This window comes from the organism of the source record quoted next, unplaced genomic scaffold, assembly GCF_019419815.1.
Source record: "Pyrus x bretschneideri cultivar Hongxiangsu unplaced genomic scaffold, Pyrus_bretschneideri_v1 Contig20, whole genome shotgun sequence".
In the NCBI taxonomy this organism is placed as follows: domain Eukaryota; kingdom Viridiplantae; phylum Streptophyta; class Magnoliopsida; order Rosales; family Rosaceae; genus Pyrus; species Pyrus x bretschneideri.
In genome coordinates, this window is record NW_025999502.1 from 5,845,356 (window position 1) to 5,868,071 (window position 22,716).

The 22,716-nt window shown below is 38.8% G+C and overlaps 3 protein-coding genes across 3 annotated transcripts; 2 read left to right on the forward strand and 1 right to left on the reverse strand.

Annotated features, from left to right (window-relative positions):
• Positions 1 to 2,533: 2,533 nt before the first annotated feature.
• Positions 2,534 to 6,333, forward strand: LOC103945427 (protein trichome birefringence-like 39). The gene is made up of 5 exons (XM_009355997.3): positions 2,534 to 2,935; positions 3,120 to 3,291; positions 4,769 to 4,944; positions 5,034 to 5,192; positions 5,700 to 6,333. Exons 1-5 carry the CDS (start codon positions 2,604 to 2,606, stop codon positions 5,989 to 5,991), a joined length of 1,131 nt encoding a protein of 376 aa, XP_009354272.2. The 5' UTR covers positions 2,534 to 2,603; the 3' UTR covers positions 5,992 to 6,333.
• A 7,192-nt stretch (positions 6,334 to 13,525) lies between these two features.
• LOC103945426 (seed biotin-containing protein SBP65) lies at positions 13,526 to 17,002 on the forward strand. Its single transcript, XM_048583793.1, has 3 exons — positions 13,526 to 15,925; positions 16,098 to 16,193; positions 16,359 to 17,002. Exons 1-3 carry the CDS (start codon positions 14,111 to 14,113, stop codon positions 16,713 to 16,715), a joined length of 2,268 nt encoding a protein of 755 aa, XP_048439750.1. The 5' UTR covers positions 13,526 to 14,110; the 3' UTR covers positions 16,716 to 17,002.
• A 3,409-nt stretch (positions 17,003 to 20,411) lies between these two features.
• LOC103945434 (signaling peptide TAXIMIN 1) lies at positions 20,412 to 21,240 on the reverse strand. The gene is made up of 2 exons (XM_009356005.3): positions 20,965 to 21,240; positions 20,412 to 20,754 (listed from the first exon to the last, which is right to left on the reverse strand). The coding sequence occupies exons 1-2, from the start codon at positions 21,072 to 21,074 to the stop codon at positions 20,631 to 20,633; spliced, it is 234 nt and encodes a 77-aa protein (XP_009354280.1). The 5' UTR covers positions 21,075 to 21,240; the 3' UTR covers positions 20,412 to 20,630.
• Between the last annotated feature and the right edge of the window lie 1,476 nt (positions 21,241 to 22,716).

Genomic DNA, 22,716 nt, shown 5'->3' on the forward strand with positions numbered 1-22,716 from the left:
ATTTATATTACTAGTATAATAGTCCAGTAATATTTCTCTTCAATTATAAGTGAATGTATAAATTCAACTATTGAAGCTCGGAAGACCATAATAGCGTGCACATTGTGCGACTCAGCCCAACCTCCTTAATGTATAATATCATTGTATGAAAAATTTATTATAGATTTATAGAGTGAATATGAGATAAGTTTACGTTCATATATATTTTCAAAAGAAAGCCCTCAAATTGAAAGATCACTCACCAATTGCTCTTATTTTAAGGGGTTCCTCTGGCCTTAGGGTTTAGCAGTAGAGAGAGAGCTTGATTTTGGGTTCAGTAGTTTGGTGATAATATTGAAAGAATGTAGAGCTTGACAGGTTGAAGTTCAATGCGTAACCTATCGGCATTATTCTTCACAGTCAAGATTGTTATTCAGGTCAAAGAGTCAAAGAGCAATGGTTAGTGAAAAAATGAGTTAAAAGATTAAATTAAATGTGGGTTAAAAGTCCTTGACCTAGACATGACCGTCAGTCAAAACACATTATGTTGGGTGTTTATCTGTCTTTGACTCTTTAGGGAGCGAAGTGTGAAAAAACTACTTTTAGTTAGCCTTTTTAACTTTTTATCCCTGAATACCACATTCTATTTTAACAAATTTTAAATATTTTATTATCAATTATTTCAAAACTAGAAAACTCGGGTATGCTAGGAAGATTAAATTCGTAGATAAAATCTTATAAATTAAATGACATGAAAGTGACTACTACCACTTATCACTACAAACCCTATACTCTTACACCACCATTGCCATCATCACCACCACCACCACTGTTACCATCACCCCACACCACAATCGCGCCACCACCACCACCACAACCATCCCCTACCACCACTACAATCACAACAACAACTGCTACCACCATCGTTTGTCGTCGCTCCTACCACCATTGTTACCTATGCAGCCCAACCACAACACCCCTTTATTGGCACCACTACCACCACCATCACAGCCATTGCCCTCGCCACCGTTGTCGTTGTCATCACATATACTATCATGTTTATTTTTGTCATTATATATGATTTATATCACTTTTACATAAATTTACTAAACGCTCAATTGCTTTGTTTTGTGACTAATTATTCTTAATGCTTAATAGAAGCAATTTAAAATATAAAAAAACACAGCAATTCCAAACTGACGCTTTACTCACTCATTTTCTAAAACCACAATTTCTTTCTTCCGTTTCTCCTTGAGTTTTATTAACTTTTTAACATTTAGCATAGGAAAAGTGACTATCAATTTAAAGAGCAATTGTTCGTTATAGATTCACTTGGAGAAGAATATTTTTACACTTAAACTCTTTAATTCTTGCCATAAAAATCTGTCCTCCAAAAGACATGAGTACAACAATATTTGCTGTACAAACATGGACGGCAGATTTGGTAATATACCACACCATATGAAAAAAAGCTGTCGAATCAGCCACCCAAAAAATTAACCTTGAAAAAGTAATTCCCAGCCTTTCTTTGTTGGTAGGGAAACTGTTTCCCATTATTTAAGAATCGAAATCATCGTGATTCCAAAGTTTTCAAAACAAGAGGCTGCATCAACCCCACATCCCACTCTTCAAGGAGCTCATCCATACATTTCACCAATCACACTGACTGCCTGCCCGCCGCTCGCTGTCAAATAAATAAAGAGATCGGTTAAGAAGGCTATCTCGAAATGAGATTTTTCATAGATTGTTTGTCATCTCATATTTTTATCATAATATTTTATAATATTAACATAAAAATTATGTCAAAAACTTGAGGTTAAATGCAGTCTGTCAAAATGTTGAAAATGCAGTCTGTCTCTCATTCCATGTGAAGACCCCTATCTTTCTTTCGGACTTGGCTTCTCTGCCTCCCAGTTCTAATACACTCCCATTCTTTTTTATTTGTGCGGTCACGGTTAAGCTACGTCAACAATTTATATCATTATTATTTTTTGTCTTACTATCTGTATAAAAAAATCAATATAAAATGTTGATGTAGCTTAACCGTGAACGCATAAAATAGGAAAAGATGAGAATGTATGAAAACTAGGAGGGCAGAGAAGCCAGATCCCTTTCTCTCATCTTATCTCTCTTGATATATTTTTTTAGTGCTCCGAAGTACATTGCATTTCGGATATTTTAATAATTAGATCTATATATATAATACAAATTTCAAAATTTTAAAATATGTCAAAAGAAATGCTAAAGAGATTTTTTTTTTCAAAATAAGGCTCTTTAACAACTCATAATTTAACGTAAAGTCTTTTTGACATTTCCCAAAAAATTCCAGATCACCCAAGTATATTTTTTTGGGGTGTGATATTCACACACAATTTTTTACTTCTCATACATTTTTTTAATTTTCGATCATCGGATTAGATGAATGGAAAAAGATCAACGGACATAAATTATTAATGGGTGTGTAAAAAGTAAAATGAGGTGTGTGGATAGCACATCCTATTTTTTTTTCTTTTTCTCTCTCATACATTATATATAGAGCCCCTTCAGAAACCTTTTTCCTCACTCCTCGTCCTTGTTTTTTTCTCCCTCTCGATTCCTTGTCCTGAAAATTGAAATTTTGAAAAATGGGTTTCCTATTCAGAGCTCTGCTCTTAACTCTGTTTTTAGTTTCCCACCAAACAAAAGCACAGGAATTCAATTCCTCTTTCTCCTCCAATAATGCTTTTTCTGCTTCTGCTACCAGCACTGCTAGTACTACCAGCTCAGTCGCCAGAAAGCTTGCAGGAAAATGCAACTGGTTCCGCGGTACATGGGTCTACGATGCTTCTGCTAAACCATCCTACTATTCCTCCACCTGTCCCTTCTTAGATCCGCAGTTCGACTGCCTAAAGTACGGCCGCCGCGACACCGCTTTCCTCAAATACAGATGGCAACCCTTCTCCTGCGCCCTTCCCAGGTACCCCATTCGGTAATTCAGCGTTAGAGGTGTACAACGGGCCGAGCCGGCAGTAATTGAAATGCAAACTCGACTAAAGCCGAGCTCAGTTGTCTGTAATTTTTCTTTAATAATCCGGACTACTCAGTAGTACGAGAAATGAAGGGTCATGATTAATTTGAGGAAATACTATTTTTTTGTGCAGGTTCAATGGGTTGTATTTCTTGGAGAAATGGAGGGGGAAGAAGATCATGTTTGTGGGTGACTCAATGAGTTTCAATCAGTGGGTGTCTTTAACATGTATGCTTCATGCCTGGGTGCCAAATTCCAGGACTTCATATGTTAAGACAAATAGTTTATCTGCCGTCACATTCCAGGTAAATTCTAACTGCTTAATTTCTTGTTCAACTTTTTAATTTTTTATTATGTTTAAAATGGCTCTAAATAAATAGAATAAAATCATTAGACGAAATAGTGCGTGCATGTTTTGTCCCTTTTCAGCTTTAGCTTTTAAGAAAAGGTAATTAAAGTATTTTTCCCTTTCAAACTCTTTTTTTTTTTTTTTTGGAAGAAATTGAGCTTATACCAACTCTAATGGTGGGCTAAAAGCCAAATTATCCCCTAAAATTTTTCCCCAAACGCACTCCAACCCAAGGGGAAATTTTGAGCTACATGCTAAATGCTAAACCAATGCCAAATTCCTCCCGAAATTTAGCCCAGAAATCGGGGTGGACTCTACCCAATATTTATCGGAATTTAAATTTTTTTAGATTAAAATGTTCATAAAATTAATTTACGATATTCTACATATTTATTTTTTTAAAAAAAATTTAATTTAACAAAAAAAAATAGCTTAAATTCATTCTTTAATAATCTCGGGTTAAAATTTTAGGATAGAATGGTTGAAGTAGAAAAACTGTTTTTGGGCTAAAAGCTAAATTTTTCGGATTAAAAAATTTGACTTTTAGTCCAACCATTGGAGATGATCTTAGTAAGTTTTTAGCCAGTCACAATCTATGTTAGCTGGATTTGCATGATTGGATTTTGACGGTGGCATTCTAACTGTTTAAATATCGATGCAGTATATCCATTAGTGTACTGTAGAAAAAATCCGTCATTCGTGCTACTTCTAGTAAGTATTAGTATATGATTGACATGAGGTGGTGAGATTTATTGAGTTGATTATCTTAGCCAATGTGTTGTGCGTGTGTGGAGTGCAGTGTGTGAAAGCATTGAAAAGTGGAGCGTGATTGGTGCTTATTAGGCCTTTTCACTGTGCCGGGGTTATGCCAGAGCTTGTATTCTTTCTTATGTGGGAAATATAAACAAAAAAGCATTTGCTTGCTATGTCTTTTTGTAGAAATTTCAAATGACAATGACATAAAAAATTGGTTAAGAACTGTTCCTTTAAAAAGCATTTTTATTCAAAAGCAATTTAGCAATTTACTTGAAGTGTATCATGAAATAATAATTTGATCCAACTGTTATAAATAAATGACTATTCTAAAAGTTATAATAATCGGATCTAAAAAATTTGAGCCTAAAGGTCAAATGATCCGGACCGTTGAAATTTGATCCAACTGTTACAAACAGGAAACCCATCTAAAAGTTATAATAATTGTAATCGTTAGATCAAATTTCAACGGTCCAAATCATTTGATCCTTAGGCTCTGTTTATTTAGATCTGGAGAGGATCTAGCTTCATTTTTTACTAACTTTTTATGCCAAACATAATTAAAATTGTTTTTGATGATTTAAAAACGTTTACAGTTATTTTAAAAGCATTTCTAAACAAGTACGAATGTTATATAATTGACTACAATGGATTACCTCTTAATTTATTTTGCACTCCAGGACTATGGAGTACAAATACTGCTGTATCGCACGCCATACCTGGTAGACCTTGTCAACGAGAACGTGGGACGAGTGTTGAAGCTTGACTCAATTACGAATGGCAACGCGTGGAGAGGCATGGACATGCTGATCTTCGACACGTGGCACTGGTGGACGCACACCGGAAGAACACAGCCGTACGTTCCTAGCTAGTATCTAATCTCTTTCATGCCATCACATGCACTGTTTTGCTGTTTTTTATATTAACGTACGAAGAGTACTGCAGATGGGACTACCTGGAAGAAAGGGGTAAATTGTACAACGATATGGACCGTCTGGTCGCATTTTACAAAGGAATGACAACTTGGGGCAGATGGGTCGACCAAAATGTCGATCCTTCCAAAACCAAAGTCTTCTTCCAAGGCATTTCTCCTACCCATTACGAGTGAGTAACTCCATCTTCAAATCTGCTTTTGTTCCAATGCTTTTGAAGATCAGCTTTTCTTCCCTACGCATGTGGGTTGTGTGCATGCATGATCCGGATGAGCGTTTTGGACAACGTGGGCGACAATATTTAGTTGCAATATCATCATATGCAACGTTCAAGTCGCTCTCTGAGTCATGCGACCTATGCGCACGACCCATTTGTGCATAGGACAAAAACTATTTTGAAGATATTTGACAAGTTATATATTGTCCAACAGACTCTTAAAAGGGAATGAAAAATAATCAGGTCCTAATTACCTAAGACGAGCCATTCATCGATCATTACCTACAAATGGCAGTAGACAAGTGTGCAAAAAGACTTTTCTGTTTGTGTTTCTAATGAGTTGTTTTGCGCATCTCAAGTTGTAATTATTATGTTTTTTTAAAGCCAGTTTGATTTGTGAAAGTAAATTATAAGTGATTAAGTGGCAATTACTAAATTTTATTTGTTTGTGAAATTAATTAGGGGCAAGGAGTGGAATCAGCCAACAAGATCATGCGCAAGTGAAACGCAACCATTCTTTGAGAAAAAGTATCCAGCAGGAGTACCATTGTCTTGGGTTGTAGTCAACAAAGTGCTGGCTAGGATTAAGAAGCCAGTCTATCTTCTCGACATCACGCTTCTCTCACAAATCCGCAAAGATGCACACCCATCCAAGTACAGCGGCCACCACGGCGGCACGGACTGCAGCCACTGGTGCCTTCCCGGTCTGCCGGATACTTGGAATCAGCTCCTCTATGCTGCTCTATTTGCTTGAAAATATTACCCGCCATTAGCAATAATGTTGTATTTCATTAGTCATTCGTTCCTGAAAGAAACTCTCATTGTTTCAGGAAAAAGTAGGGTTTTTTTTTTCTTTGTTTTCTTTCTGCATTTTACTTGTGCATGCATTTGAGCAATAAGAGGGTTCGGTGGTGATTCAACTGTATATTTACTTCGTTTGGAATACAGTTTAATTGATCCCTCAAATTAGAAAAACAAATTTGGTGGTCCAGCATTTTGCATCATCTGTTTGGTGATTCTTTTTGGGCCTCATGACATGTAACCGGTTCTGAGTTACTAATGTTTATTAACTAGGATTTTATTATTAGTTTTCAAATTTTGATCGAAGTCTTTAGTATTAATGTAACACTTTTTAGTTAAAATGGTCTTTGAGATTTGTGTAACTCATTACTTTGGTTCTTGAGATTTGAAATCAATACAATTATTCCCTGAGATTGTTCATCATTAATCATTTTGATCATTTCGTAAAAAATAGCCATTAAAATGACAAAAATACCTTCAATTTTTGTCAAATCATTTTGGCCTATTGTTTATTAAATTAAGTGTATTTTTGACATTTGAATCCTTATTTAACATAATGTTTTACAAAATGACCAAAATGATCGATGATAAACAGTCTTAGGGACCACTTCTAATGATTTTAAATCTCAGGAACCAAAGTGATGAGTTATGCAAATCTCAGGGATCATTTTAGCTAAAAAGCCTTAATGTAATAATGAATTTACATGTCAGTTACATAATTTTAAAAATAAAATTGGTAATTGATTCAGGGTTTTAATACTCACACCTTTATTAAAGTCCTAATTAATTTTCAATTCAAAACATTTCTAAAAGAAAAGAAAAAATTAAAATAAGTTTGTACCTATTAGTTTTTTATAAAAAGATTTCCAAGTTTTTAAAATATACCCTTTCAGATAAATTTTTCAATTTTTTAAATCTACCCATTCTTAAATATATTTGTTATCGTAAAATGTACTACTTTTATATATATATATATATATATATATATATATATATATATATATATAAAACCATTCAATTTTTTTTCTAATCCATTTTTTAAACTTAAATGGGTACATTCTTTTTCATTGATTTGAGAATGTGTTGATGTCAAGTTTAATTGAAAAAATTTACTAATATTATTTACCTAATATCTATTTTTTGTGGTTTTGAAGAATGTACCGTATTTTGGTACAATAATTTTTTTTGTTAATTTTGATAAATGGATCTATGTTTATGTGTATACAATAGATTGGAGAGTATAAATTATGTTTTCACATTTTTAATCCCACAAATTTGGAGTTTATTTAAAATCTCATTAAATAAATAATTAGAATTTCATTTTTAATTTAAAAAATACAGTAACCTACATAAAAAATTAGAAATACATTATTACATTAATATCAGAGACTTTCATAAAAACTAAAAACCATTAAGGTTTCAGAAAAAAAAACATTTATAATAAGGAACGACATCTAAATATTAAGAATATATTGTAATCAATGTATAATATTGTGTTTGTACTAGGAAAGGTTATCCCGTGAATTATGGATAGAATCTTTATAGGATTAGAATTAGGGTTTGACTCTTCTATCTTGTACTTGTATATATATGGCTTACCTAGCCTGTGCAAAATATATGAAATATTCAGCCGTATTGCTTCTTCACACATTCTCGCATACATCCCAGAACCTACCTAGCTCTTTATTTAATTTGGTATCAAGCCTAGCAAAGTTCCTCTTCATCAAACCCTAGCAAAGTTTCCAACACCATGACAGACAGTTCAACATCCGACACCAACACAAACAAAAACCCTAGTATGGATTTATCACATCCATACTACGTTCACCCTTCAGATCACCCTGGCCATATCCTTGTTTCTGAAAAACTGAATGGCACTAATTATTCCTCCTGGAGCAAGTCCATGCTCCATGCTTTACGTGCTAAAAACAAAATCGGGTTCATCGATGGTTCCCTTCAACCCCCTTCGGAAGATAAACAACCAGGAGACTATGCCTTATGGGCACGCTGCAACAGCATGATCCTGTCATGGATCTCCAACTCAGTCGAGTCTCATCTCTCTAACAGAGTTGTTCATGCCACATTTGCGTACAAGATTTGGGAAGATTTCAAGCATCAGTTTTCCCAGCAAAACACACCAACAATTTACCAAATCCAGAAACAGATTGCCTCTCTATCTCAAGGCTCCATGACTGTCTCAGCATACTTTACCGAACTTAAGCATCTCTGGACCCAACTCGATGCTTATGAAGACCCCGTCATCTGTAACCTAATGGATAAACATCATGAGCAACGAGAACAGTACCGGATTATGCAATTTCTTATGGGTCTCAACGATGTTCACGACACCGTTCGCACTAGCATCCTCATGATGACACCATTGCCCAACATTCATCAAGCTTATTCCTTTGTTAGCAATCATGAGCAACAACGTCAGTTGACATCAGAACAACATCAACAATCGCCATCCGATAATTTTTCTCTTGTTGCCGCAGCACAGACCCGCAACTCTACCCAACGCTGTGATCATTGCAACCGAGAGGGACACACCATCGACAATTGCCGTACTCTGAAATACCATTGCAGTTTCTGTGACAAACGGGGACATACAGATGATAGGTGCAAGATTAAGAATGGCACGTGGGTCCCTAACCCTAATGGAGGACACGGCAACAAACACGGTCGACAACAACGAGGCCCTTCTTCACGTCCCGTGCATGCCGCTCATGCAGCAAAAACCATCTCAAGTCCTCAAGGGCCATCAATGCCGCAACCAATATGCCCTCCTGCATCCACCACTACCAATCCATTGAGTGCCCTCTCTGCGGATCAGATTCAACAATTAACTCATGCTCTCTCTTTGCTTTCCTCTGATAATGGGAACGCTTATGCACATGCCGCAGGTTTGAAATCCTTTACTTCCATTAATTCTGCGTTTACTAAGCCATGGATCTTGGATAGTGGAGCTACAGATCATATCATTTCTGATTCTACTTTATTTACCACCATCAAACCTCCACCTATACCTGTTGTTAATTTGCCCACTGGTTCTTCAGTTCCCATCACTTGCACTGGCACCTTACCCTTTAATTCTAACATTCCTTTGGCCGATGTTTTGTGTGTTCCGTCCTTCAACCTCAATCTCATGTCCGTTAGCAAAGTGACTGACTCTCTCAATTGCTGTGCTATTTTGTTTCCCTCATTTTGTGTTTTGCAGGACTTGGCTTCAGGGAAGATGATTGGTTCGGGTAAGATGCGTGATGGTCTTTACTACATGTCACCTATTCCACAGCCACCGGCCTCTCATCAAGTCTCTCATGCCTCCCATTTATGGCACCAACGCCTTGGACATCCATCCCCTTATCGTCTCAAATTAGCTTCTTCCTTGTTATCTTCTCATAATATTTCCTTTGACAATAATTGTAGTGTTTGTCCTTTGGCCAAACAGACAAGACTTCCATTTTCTTTAAGTTCAATATCAACTTCTGCACCATTTGTTTTATTACATTGTGACATATGGGGTCCTTACAAAATTCCCACTCATACTGGGGCTCGTTTTTTTCTCACCATTGTGGATGATTTTAGTCGATGCACCTGGGTATTTTTAATGTCTCACAAATCTGAAACACAAACCCTTTTAAAGTCCTTTATCACATTTGCTCACACCCAATTTAATGCCACTGTTAAAGCCATCCGCGTAGACAATGGGTCTGAATTCCTATCCATAAGAGGTTATTTTCAATCCACTGGCATCGAACCTCAACGCACTTGCGTTTACACCCCCCAACAGAATGGGGTCGTTGAGCGCAAACATCGCCATATCCTTACAGTGGCCCGTGCTTTGCGTTTTCAGTCCAACATACCCCTCATATTTTGGGGTGATTGCGTCCTCACTGCCGTCTACCTTATCAACCGTTTACCTTCACCCTTACTTTCCAACAAATCACCCTTTGAACTCTTGTACAATCGTCCCCCATCCCTTGCACATCTTCGTGTTTTTGGATGTCTCAGTTATGCTACCACTGTTCATCCTACCCACAAATTTGAACAACGAGCTCACCGGTGTGTTTTCGTTGGCTATCCCACAGGTCACAAAGGGTATAAACTCTACAATTTGGAAACACAAAAATTTTTTATCAGTCGTGATGTCAAGTTTCATGAGACTTCCTTCCCTTTTTATAATATTTCCTCTCCTAGTTTCCCTCCACCTACCCTTAACCCTCCTACTCCAGACCCTACGTCTTTTTCTCCCATTTCCACTTTACCCCCACACCTTGATGTCCCTTCCACCATCCCTGCTGACACTGCCCATTCCCCGGCCGACATTTCCTCTCCCACTACCCCACCTATTACCTCCCTCCCTGACACTCTTCCAGAGCCCATGCCACTTTCTCCAGAACCCGTGCCTCACTCCCCTCATCCTGACCCCCCTCCACCTGCCACTGACATTCCCACTTCTTCCCTGCCCCTCCTCCCTTCTCTTCGGCATTCCACTCGTTCCAAACAACCCCCCACATGGACTAAAGACTACCACATGTCTCACTCCGTCCATCTTCCTTCTCTGGCGCCACGTTCTACCCCAGGTACTCGTTATCCCCTCTCTAATTTTCTTTCCAACTCTCGTTTTTCTCCTGCCCATTGCTCCTTTTTAGCTAACATTACAGGTCCATCTGAGCCCACCACTTATGCCGAAGCTATCCTCGATCCACATTGGCAACAAGCTATGCACACTGAATTAGATGCCCTCCACCATAACCACACTTGGGATTTGGTTCCCCTTCCTACTGGTCACAAGCCTATCGGCTCCAAATGGGTTTTCAAAAAGAAGTACAAGTCTGACGGTTCTCTTGATCGTTACAAGGCTCGTGTTGTTGCCAAAGGATACACCCAGGTTGAAGGTATTGATTACCAAGAAACGTTCTCCCCCACTGCCAAACTCACCACCCTGCGTTGTCTTCTTACTGTTGCTGCTGCCCATTCTTGGTTCATCCACCAGTTAGATGTTCAGAATGCCTTTCTTCATGGCACTCTTCTTGAAGAAGTCTACATGGAACCCCTTCCAGGTCTTCGCCGACATGGGGAGACTCTTGTATGTCGGCTCAACAAGTCTCTTTACGGACTCAAACAAGCATCTAGAACCTGGTTCACTACTTTTTTAAATGCTGTTCAAAAGGCCGGATATCATCAATCGAAAGCAGACTATTCCTTGTTCACCAAGGTCCGAGGTACCTCAATCACTGTTGTTCTTATTTATGTTGATGACATACTTATCACAGGCAATGATCTCCAAGAGATGGAACAACTCAAAGCTTTCCTTCTTAAACGCTTCCGCATCAAAGACCTTGGCGATCTTAAGTATTTTCTGGGCATTGAGTTCGCTCGCTCAGAAAAGGGCATTTTTATGTCACAACGAAAGTATGCACTCGATATTCTACAGGATTCTGGACTACTTAGTGCACGGCCAGATCCTTTTCCAATGGAACAAAACTTAGCACTTACATCCACTGATGGTGCATTGTTGAATGACCCAACCAAATACAGAAGGTTAGTTGGGAGGTTAATATAACTCACAGTTACTAGACCAGACATCGTTTATCCCGTTCGTACTTTGAGCCAGTTCATGCACGAGCCACGAAAACCACATTGGGATGCAGCTATGAGGATTCTTAGGTATATTAAAGGCACTCCAGGTCAAGGTTTACTATTTTCAGCAAACAATAATCTAGACTTGAAAGCCTTTTGTGATTCTGACTGGGGAAGATGTCGTGCCACAAGAAGATCAGTTACGGGATATTGTGTCTTTCTCGGCAATTCACTCATTTCGTGGAGGTCCAAGAAGCAAGATAATGTGTCCAGATCATCAGCTGAGGCGGAATATCGTGCTATGGCAAATACTTGCCTAGAAATAACTTGGTTACGATACATATTACAGGATTTACAAGTTCCCCAGAAATCTCCTGCTTCATTGTTTTGCGATAATCAAGCAGCTTTGTATATCGCAGCAAATCCTGTTTTTCACGAACGTACCAAGCATATTGAGATAGATTGTCACATTGTTCGTGAAAAATTACAAGCTGGAATAATCCGTCCTACGTATGTGCCTACACTCTTTCAGTTGGCTGATATATTTACGAAGGCTTTAGGGAAGGATCAATTTATGAAGCTGCGAGACAAGTTGGGTGTTCTTAATCTTCACTCTCCAACTTGAGGGGGAGTATTAAGAATATATTGTAATCAATGTATAATATTGTGTTTGTACTAGGAAAGGTTATCCCGTGAATTATGGATAGAATCTTTATAGGATTAGAATTAGGGTTTGACTCTTCTATCTTGTACTTGTATATATATGGCTTACCTAGCCTCTGCAAAATATATGAAATATTCAGCCGTATTGCTTCTTCACACATTCTCGCATACATCCCAGAACCTACCTAGCTCTTTATTTAATCTAAAGTCTCCTAGTAAAATTATCACTTGAATAGTCTCAAATGCCTTGAAAACATAAGTTTGACTACATTATATTGTGGTTAATGTTGGAACTTGGTGATCGGTAAACTATTGCTCTGATTGTTTGGGAAGAGTGAAATTGGAATACTAGGATCTATCATCCTAAAAAGTATGACGAAAACAAGGGAATAAAAAACCCAGATAAATGAAACCCGAACTTCATCAAATTTACCAATCAAAAAAACTTAATCTCTTTCGATTGATTTACTCAGTCTTTGTTGGTCTGCAAGGTTATGCACTTAATTCAATTCCTCCAAGAATATCATGGTAATGGTTGGAATCGTAAACAATTCCATATACTTCACTGAAAAACTAATCCAAGGTTAACGAAAATTAAGACAATAACTCATCTAAAAGAAGGAAACAAAATTTTCTTTTTGGAACAAATAGATTGTCATGATTGTATAGTTATGCTCTTCACCACAAAATGTCGAAGTTCTCAACTGAAACGAATAGGTTTTCCTGTTTATTGGCTTCCGTTCTTGGTCCGAGGTTAATGAAAATTAAGAGAAAATCACATCTAAAAGGTAAATTGACATTAGGGTTGTGGTTTTTAATTGCATGTCTCGTTTGTGCCTCTTTACTAGTTTCTTGACGTTTGTTTCTTCACTTATTCCAAGTTAATTATCGGTTTATTAAAACATCGGTTTATTTTATGTTTTAATTTTTAATTAATTTTGTGAACTTACTTTGGAATAAGGGAAGGGATAAGTGTCAAGAAACTAGTAAAGAGACACAAATGAGACATGTAATTAGGGGAGAGCAAATCTTTAGCTGGTTAGAGGAACAAGTGTCAAGAAATAAGTAAAGAGACACAAATGAGACATGCAATTAGGAAGCAATAAATAAAAAGACACAAATGAAACATATAATTACGGGACAGCAGACCCTTAGCCGGTTTACTAACTATTATAAATTATAATATGTAGAGGAAACCTTAATTTCAATAGTCATATGTACTATATATATTTAATAGTGTAGTGGAAAAATGAAAGCAAGTATTCATTTGAAATATCATCTCTAAATGCATGCATTTGGTACATAGACAGCTAACTGAACTGATAAGGATAAAGGATGGATTGAAGTGCCCGATCCTTATTCAGCACATACTGAAGAATTTGACATGCGTGGCAGCCCATGGCTCTCCCTCGTGTCAGTAGACATAGAGACAATGTTGGGTTGGATAACGCAAACCTGAAATAGTTGGACGTGTGAGTTGCCGGGTAGCATGGCAATCTGACTCTCAAGAACAAACGTGTCAAGAAGCCACCACTTGGCACTTTCCCACCCAACAGATGTCGCCCTCCATGCATGGACGACGTCGTTACCCACCTCCTCAGCACCGCCATGGCTTCCTGCTTTTAACCCAATCCGGCCCAACATCATTCTCCACTTCTGAAACGCCAATCAAATCTTTCTAGCGGAAAAAAAAAAACCCGAAACCCAAAATCTCTGTATTGAATATAACCTGATCGATCGTGTTATTGCATTGAATACATATTGTGTGTATACATATCAAACAGCTAGCGCTTTGGTTTGAATCAAGAAAGAAGGAAAGGAAGGAAATGGCTTCCGAGCAGCAGCAAAGAAGGGAAAACACAACGCCGGAGAGGGAGGTGCACATAGGGAAAGACAAGGTGCCCAAAATGACTACTCACTTTGAGGCTATGACGGTACATGTTACTGATACGAGTGCTGGCAGAAAAGACACTCCTCTCGACAGCGGCAGCAAGCAGTCATCGAAGGACGAAGGCGATAAAGCTGCCTCGATGAGGAGTGGGAATACGGTGGGCGATGTGGGAATGGGGAAGGCAAGAGAGACTCATGAGATCGGGTCTCATAAGCTCGAGTCTCTTAAAGATACTCAGGCGTCGGCGAGGGAGGACAGACAGAGAGAATCGCAGGCAGACAAGGCGAGGACAGAAAACATGGTGGCAGACAAAGAAGCTGAGTCTAAGAAAGAGAGCCGCCAACAAGGTGGACCTGGAGTTCCTCAGTCTGAACAGAGCCATGAAGCTAAAAGTCAAGGCGGAGGTCAAGCTCATGGTCAACGTCAAGGTAGTGGCCCTCAGTTTGAACAGGGCCATGAAACTAAAAGCCATGGCGGAGTTCAAGGTGTAGCTCATTCATTTGAACAGCGCCATGAAGGTAAAGGTCAAGTTGGAGGTCAAGGCCAAGGTCAAGGTGGAACTAGTCAATCTGTTGGGAAGGTTGAAGAGCGCCATGAAGCTCAAGGTCGCCAAACTACTGGGAAGGTTGAAGGGCGTCAAGGAGGTCAAGGACAAGCCCATGGTGGACGGCAAGGCCAATCTTTTGGGAAGGTTCAAGAGCGTCAAGGAGCCCATGGTGGAGGTCAACAACAACGAGAAGGCAGTGGTGGTGATCGCGGTCATCAGACAGTTGGGAAGTTTGAAGTGAGTGGGGAAGAAGAGCAGGGTCGGACCGATAAAGGCCGAGAAACTAGTGAAGTTCAGAAAGAAAGTAGACGCAGACAAATACACGAGGGTGTGGAGAAAATGACTCTTACCGGGGAAGACAAGAAGCTGCAGGGCCAAGAGGAGGAGCAGCAAGGTTCTAAAGGAAGACGAGGCTCCGAGTCTGAGATGAAAAGCACACAAGAGAGAATGGGCACACAGGAGAGAACCACTACTGAAGAGGAGACTAAGAGAATCAAAGAAGAAGAGGGTCGACGTCAAGGAACCAAACAACAACAACAACCATCTTTGGAAGAAATCTCAAAGCTGAGAGGCACAGCTCAGCAGAATTCAATGGAGGCGATAAGGGCTGCAGAGGAGCGTTACGCCAAGGCTAAAGAGTCGGCCAGGAAAGGGCTTGGTAGCGCAACCGAGTATGCCTCAGAGAAAGCTGGACAAGCTAAAGACACTCTCCTCCAAGGAGCACAAACTGCCAAAGAGACTCTCACTGGTGCAGGCAAGACCGCCGTCGAAAAAACAGCTCCACTAGCGGGTAGAGCCAAAGATGTTGCTGTCTCCGCCGGTCAGACCACTGTGCATTACGTGGAAGAAGGGGCTGTGAAGGCCAAGGACAAGACTTTGGAGGGCGGGAAGACTTCGGCGGCGTATGCAGGTAATGTGGCAGTGGACTTGAAGGACAAGGCGACTGTGGCCGGTTGGACGGCAGCGCATTACACCACAGAGGCTGCAGTGGAGGGGACTAAAAAGGCAGCGAAGGTTGTGATAGGGGCAGCTGAATATGCTGGGCATAAAACAGTGGATATTGTTTCGAAGCCTTTGAGTGTGGCTAAAGATGCCGCTGCGGTGGCTGGGGAGAGGGCTGAGGAGTATACGGCGAGGAAGAAGGAGGAGGCGCAGAGAGAACTGGAGGCCAAGAGATCAGCTGAAGAGCAAAATAAGCAGCAGGTATATATTTGTCAAGAGTGCTATTTAATTACATACCGCTCACCGATTAGCTAAATTGATTCAAGTGTTAAAAAAAAAATTTATTAATTAAATTACAAACAATTATTACTGGCCTTCATTACCAATCAAGCGAGAGATGAGTTGTTTGAATGTTTTATTTTACTTGAAACAGTCTCTCCAAGGAGGAGAAAGAGAAGGATCCGAATGGGAGCAAGGCACGACATGGAACAAGCAAGCTCATGAGAATGTTAGCGTTCAGGGAACTCAGGTATGGTTCCTCTTCGAATTACATGAACATGACTGTATATACATCTAATATATATTATCGATGTGAGGAATCAGATAATTAAAATTTGAGCTAGAAATATTAGTTTATTAAGCTGGTATTTGAGAGGAGAGTTTAATGGGTTGATTGTACTTGAATGATAATTAGGGTTATCAAGGTGGACAGGAATCCCAGAATCGATCTCAGGGCCTCATGCGAGGGCCAGACACGAGTCGGGATCAGGGCAGGGATGAGAGTTGGATGAAGTCGCGGAGCGGTGGCGCTGGGGCAGGAAGCAACGAGGAGTACATGATGAGCATGGACAGCTCTCAGGTGGGAGAGGTTGGTGAGGGGGTGCTGGGAGCAGTCACGGAGACTTTACTGGAGATTGGTCAGACAACAAAAGACATGCTGATCGGCGGGCAGCACGGAATGGAGGAGGAGGAACTGAGTGGTGGCCAGGAACAGCAGTGGAAGACGTCGACGGATGAACGGAGCAGGCAAGGGATGACCAGGAGGAATTGAGGATAGCAAAGCAAGCAAGGGGTGACCGAGTATGAATGCACGACTACTTCTACTCTCAGTTTTGGGTTCCATTTTTCGGTGTAGATATTTTGCGAGTGCATAAAAGGCAGATACAATATATATGTGTGTGTGTGTGTATATATATATATATGCGAGTTATATTTTGTGTTAATAATTTGGGTTTGGTTGATGTTTTTGGTGAATAATTTTGAGTGTTTATGTAGTAAAAACCACCTTCCTTACCTTGGAATCGTGACGATTTGTTGTTGTTGTTGTTTTTTTTTTTTTTTTTTTTTTTTATATTTTAAATTTCTTTATTGAAATAGGGCAAAAGCCCACACAGAGAAATACGCAAGAGGGTAGGGCCCAAATGAACGAGCAAAGTGTGTCGAACAAATACAAGCGAAGGCTGTGAAACAATTGAAGTAATTATCCGTAGTCTCGCCCTTGCAGCCCCACACACCAAATGAGAAAGCATACAGGAAGCCACGTTTTAAGATGTGTTTTATAGACGAATATCAGAAGACATGAAAGTGAGTTGCATCGCGACTTTCTCGAGTGTTTCAAGAATATTTTAACCATTTTTCTATAAAAATACGAAAGAAGTATCGAATCTTATAAACCTTTATCCTTTATACAAAACATAGAATAAAATACTCGGAGTACATGTTCTCTAAAGAACGTGTTATGATATAGAGAGAAGAACGTGTTACGACACTGATATATCAAACCTAACTTAATTTCATTACGTTCTAACATGAGGTGCTAGACCCCTCTGTGCCGTCCGACTACTTGCCCACGGAGCTGCATCCCTACTCACCTGGTCCATGCACATCGCTCTCTCCAGGAGGTTGGCCGCCTATCCTAGATCTTCCCATTTTCAAGAAGATCCCCGGCTCTATCTGGTCTTAGAACATTGGTCACAGAACAATGAGTGATTCGCTTCCACAATAATTTTCTAGTAAGCGTTAAAATTATGCCAAACTCAGTTTAGTAAATTAGGCTGTTTCCTTTCGCATTCTCTGGTAACCTGTTTAGCAACTTACAAGGATTGAGTAAACTGTAGCAAAAGCGCCTCAATTTTAACCCAATTGAAGCAATGGTCTCTCAACTAAAAATTCATTACCATTGGTCCCTCAACTCATCAAAACATGCAGCTATGGTTCTTTTCGTCAACCCGTTAGAACTTCCGTCAAAATGAGTCACGTGTCATGCATGTGAGGTTGAATCAAGGGGCAAATATGGAAAATCAAATAAAAAAATTGTATCAATGGTCCCTCCAACTTTAATCCAACTAAAGAAATAGTCCCTCAACTTTTACCTAATTGGAGCAATGATCATTCTAACATAACTCATTTTGATATAATTCTTACGGAATTGACGAAAATGACCATAGTTACACGTTTTAATGAGTTGAGAAACCAATGGTAATGAATTTTTAGTTGAAGGAAAAATTGAGGGACCATTGCTATAATTTACTCTACAAGTATTTTGATTAGACCTGACATTCATGTCGTGTTTTCTATGTTCGTGTCGTTTTCGTGACATACTTGATATATTAATAGGTCGTGTCGTGTGACATTCATTAAAGTAAAGGGGTAACATGACCCAACCCCAAATCGACAAGTTAATATTATTAGGTAATTGACCCGACCCATTACCTATTAAGGAAAATATATTTTACATTAATAAATAATGAAAATGAAAACATAATTTGACCCCTAAAAATTTGAAAACATAATACTAAATTTGTATATATATATATATATATATCACATTATCACATAAATATTATTTCAAAACATAAAAACAACATTTGTCTTTTAAGTATTACATATCCAAAATAGGAGTCTAATGAAAAAACATTAGTACATTACTACACGATACCAAATGGGTAAGGTTTATTTTAAACTCCCTTAAAAATATTATTCATGAGAGTTCGTATTGTATTGTTTTAAAAATTCAAACAATGATGTACTCACTCTTAAAGCGTAGAGCATTTGTATATTTTTTTTTTTCACATTTTTCGCACTTGTAAATTAGTTATTATATTTTTTTAATGTGGTTAATATTTTTAAATTACTTGATGTTTTTATTTTTAATATGTTATATATTTTTTAATCTCACAATTTGTGACATCCTACATCACCCAGGGAAGTGATCCTTAAATGTATATTCGCATCCTTACCTAGCACAAGGCCTTTTGGGAGCTCACTGGCTCCGGATTCCGTAGGAACTCCGAAGTTAAGCGAGAAGGGGGCTTGAGCAATCCCATGATGGGTGATCCACTGGGAAGTTGCTTGTGAGTTCCTAAAAACAAAACCGTAAGGGAATGGTAAGCCAAAGCGGACAATATCGTGCTACGGTGGTGGAGTGGGCCCATGAAATGATCCGCCATGGGCCGGGATGTGACAATTTGGTATCATAACCTAACCCTGATCGCGTGTGTGCCGACGAGGACGTCGGGCCCCTAAGGGGGGTGGATTGTGACATCCCACATCGCCCAGGGAAGTGATCCTTACATGTATATTCCCATCTCTACCTAGCACGAGGCCTTTTGGGAGCTCACTGGCTTCGGATTCCATAGGAACTCCGAAGTTAAGCGAGAAGGGGTCTTGAGCAATCCCATGATGGGTGACCCACTGGGAAGTTGCTCGTGAGTTCCTAAAAACAAAACTGTGAGGATAAGCCCAAAACGGACAATATCGTGCTACGGTGGTGGAGCGGGCCCGGAAAATGATCCGTCCCGAGCCGGGATGTGACACTATTTGCCTATCTTATATTATAAATATAAATAAAACTTAAAATTTTAAATTTATATAAAACAATAATATAATAATAGATATTTTAATATACGATATATACGTACACCCTATGATTATTATATTTGATAATAAGTTCTTTTTTAGTAATTAAAAAAAATCAAAATTCATCAAAATAATTTTTTTCTTTAACAATCAAACATTCAAATTCTCTCTCTACACTCTCAAATTATCGATTTGCGAATTGGGTTTTCAAGTTTTGGTTCATCTGATCAGAAATATACCTTCAAAGAAATCATGAATTCCATGTTCAGTTCGTTTGATGCTTTGTGTGCTGGGTTCTCGGACCAGAGGGTGAAGTCCTCCTTCCCCACACAGCAGCTGAAGAGTACGTTCCATCAAATAACACGATTAGTACAGCAAACCAAGAGGGAAATATGGAGTCTTTGCCGGAGGCTAAGAAGCAGAGCCGGAGGTCGCCGCCGAGGTTCGCGGTGGAGCTGGATGGACTCAACTGCTTTGAGAACTATCTGCCGCTGGAAGTCTAATCCCAGATTATATTTAGATTGTTATACCAAGAAAAAGAAAAAGAAAAAAAATAGTGTATCGAAGTAAATGTTAATATGATAAACTACAATTCTATCAAAAAAATGAAAAAATACAAAGAGTATCGATGTAAATGTTAATATTATACTCACGTGTCACTCTTTGCTCTCGTGTAAACTTGTTAAGAATTCGTTATTAACGAATTCTTATCGTGTGATCCGATAAAGACACGATTAATTATCGTATTGATTCGAAATTCGTTACTTTCATATCATTTAGTATCGTGTTAACAAAACGTGTAACACATTTCCTGGTCTAATTTTGATACCACCATCATTTGACGGTAATATATGCTGTAACGACTTCTAATGAACATGTGACTACGGGATGATAGTAATGTGTACTTGTAAGTACTGTAGCTTGTGCCGCAATTTCGGTTAGAAACAAAAACGCTCATACAAACATACATAAGCATTCATTCACAATGAAATATGTATCTAAGAAAGCGACTTATGGTAAAAATAAAAATAATAAAATAAAAGAAAAAAAAGTGAGTAGCTGCGAGTATCAAGCAAGCAGAGGAGAAAGAGATGAAAAGATGGAGAGATTAACAGGGGATTTGAGAAGTGAACCATTCCATCACATGAATTGGAGCTTTCACCAACTGCAGAGCCAGCTCCACCATCACCGTCACGCACAAGCAGCACGGGCATATGCACGTCAGCAACAACCTGCCACCCACCACCGCCACCACGACGGCACCGCCCACCACAAGCAATAAATCAGATCACAAATTCAAAATTCAAAGCACCAAACAATCAGTCAATCACAATTTGAGATACAAAGATGAGATGAGGTGATCGATCGAATTGCAAATTGAAAATTTCAGAGAGAAATCAATGAATTGGAGAGAGGAAGAATAGAAGGAATCATATTTATACCCGACGATCCAGATGACGATGCCGACGATGGAGATGAGGAGGGAGAGAAGGGCGAACGGAAGGCCCAGTAGAAAGCCCAAAGGCCTGCAATCACCCTCTGAAGAGCACATTTTCGAATTTCTCTGTCTCACTTCGTCCGCTTGATTTCTCCGATTTTGCTGCTTCTGCTTCCTTCAACAACTGCTTCTGCTTCTGCTTCCTTCCACTACTGTTTCTGCTTCACCCTCACGCACTTCAAAGTGGCAGACAGAGAGAGAGAGGGAGAGGATAATGGACAAAGACTGAAAGACTTCGATTCCGTAAGGATAATGGACAAAAGACTTCGATTCCCTAGTTGGCGACTCACGGCACGTGGCGTTTTACCGGGAATCCGAATTTTCCATTGATTTTTTTATCGATAATAACCAAAATTTACTACCAAATTTCATAAATACTACTTTTTAGAAAATCTTTTAAAAAGAACAGAAAATCCACTTAAATAGACTTAAATACCCTCAAAATTAAAACTAAATAAACATAAACTAAAGAATTCTGGGTTAACCAAGAACCAAGGACCATAAGCAATAAGATCTGCACAACCCTCATCCATATCATTGTTCCCAACCTCCTTGTCGTACCCACCACCAACAAAAGTTGTTGCCAACAATGAAGGTACCATTAAAAGCCCTTCTCATGGGTATAAGATCGTGAGAACAATCACTCTTTTTCTCTCACTGTCTTCATCCTTGGCTCAACCATATGGAAGTACATGATCCATATTTGTTTAATGAATTGACCAGATAAAGTCCTAACGTTTTCGAAGCGGCGTCCCGAGCAACCGAGCTTCAATGCTAGTAGTAATAATGGGGATCAATCTTGTGGCAGGAGGTAAGAGTAAGAAGATGAAGCGTTGTCCGATGATATCTATCTCAAGCTTCTCGCCCATTTGTATCGTTTTCTTGTCCGGAGGACTAGAAGCAAGTTGAATGATGTTGTTCTTAAATGTTTGTTCATGAGCAAAGTCAACAAAGCACCACTTTCTCTCTCGAGGTTGATTAAGTACATGCAAGGAAAGGATAACAAGAATCCTGTGGTTGTGGGGATTGTCACTGACGACATTAGGGTTTATGAAGTTTCACAATTGAAGGTTACAACAATGATGACCTAAGAATTCTCGGGAAGCAGTGAAGCACTTCTATGTAGGTGGTTTTGGATTTTAAGGGTATTTAGGTCTTTTCATGTGAGTTTTCTGTTATATTTAAAAGTTTTTATAAAAAGTGATATTCATGAAATTGAGTGTTAAATTTTGACTATTAATGATAAATACTCCCCGCTTTCCTTTGGCGTCTCTCTAATTATAATATTTACTTTTTACAATTTTTCCTTATACCAAATATTTGAACAAAATTTACAAATCAAATGATGTGTTACCAATAAAAAATAAGCACGTTAATCACTCGACTAATAATCTAATCATCAATAACTACATCATTTGATTTATAAAATTTAATTTAGAAATTTGATCTCCTTAACACTACCTTTACAAATTAAGATTAACGAGAATTTTAAAATACTTTTGAAATAATGAATTTGATGACATTTGTAAAATCCAACAACTTTTATATGGAAAGCGGAGAATTCTTATAAATTTTGTTGGCTTAATAGGATTAATAGTTGTCACATCCCGGCCCGGGACGCACCACTTCCCGGGCCCGCTCCACCACCGTAGCACGATATTGTCCGCTTTGGGCCCCCACCACGCCCTCATGGTTT

Bases quoted from the DNA above. Each gene is read 5' to 3' on its own strand.
- LOC103945427 (XM_009355997.3), top strand. From the start codon at position 2,604: ATGGGTTTCCTATTCAGAGCTCTGCTCTTAACTCTGTTTTTAGTTTCC. The intron at 2,936-3,119 runs GTACCCCATTCG...TTTTTTGTGCAG, and splicing joins TTCTCCTGCGCCCTTCCCAG to GTTCAATGGGTTGTATTTCT. The intron at 3,292-4,768 runs GTAAATTCTAAC...TTTGCACTCCAG, and splicing joins TATCTGCCGTCACATTCCAG to GACTATGGAGTACAAATACT.
- LOC103945426 (XM_048583793.1), top strand. From the start codon at position 14,111: ATGGCTTCCGAGCAGCAGCAAAGAAGGGAAAACACAACGCCGGAGAGG. The intron at 15,926-16,097 runs GTATATATTTGT...TACTTGAAACAG, and splicing joins AAGAGCAAAATAAGCAGCAG to TCTCTCCAAGGAGGAGAAAG. The intron at 16,194-16,358 runs GTATGGTTCCTC...AATGATAATTAG, and splicing joins TTAGCGTTCAGGGAACTCAG to GGTTATCAAGGTGGACAGGA.
- LOC103945434 (XM_009356005.3), bottom strand. From the start codon at position 21,074: ATGTGCTCTTCAGAGGGTGATTGCAGGCCTTTGGGCTTTCTACTGGGC. The intron at 20,755-20,964 runs GTATAAATATGA...GGTGGGTGGCAG, and splicing joins ATCGTCATCTGGATCGTCGG to GTTGTTGCTGACGTGCATAT.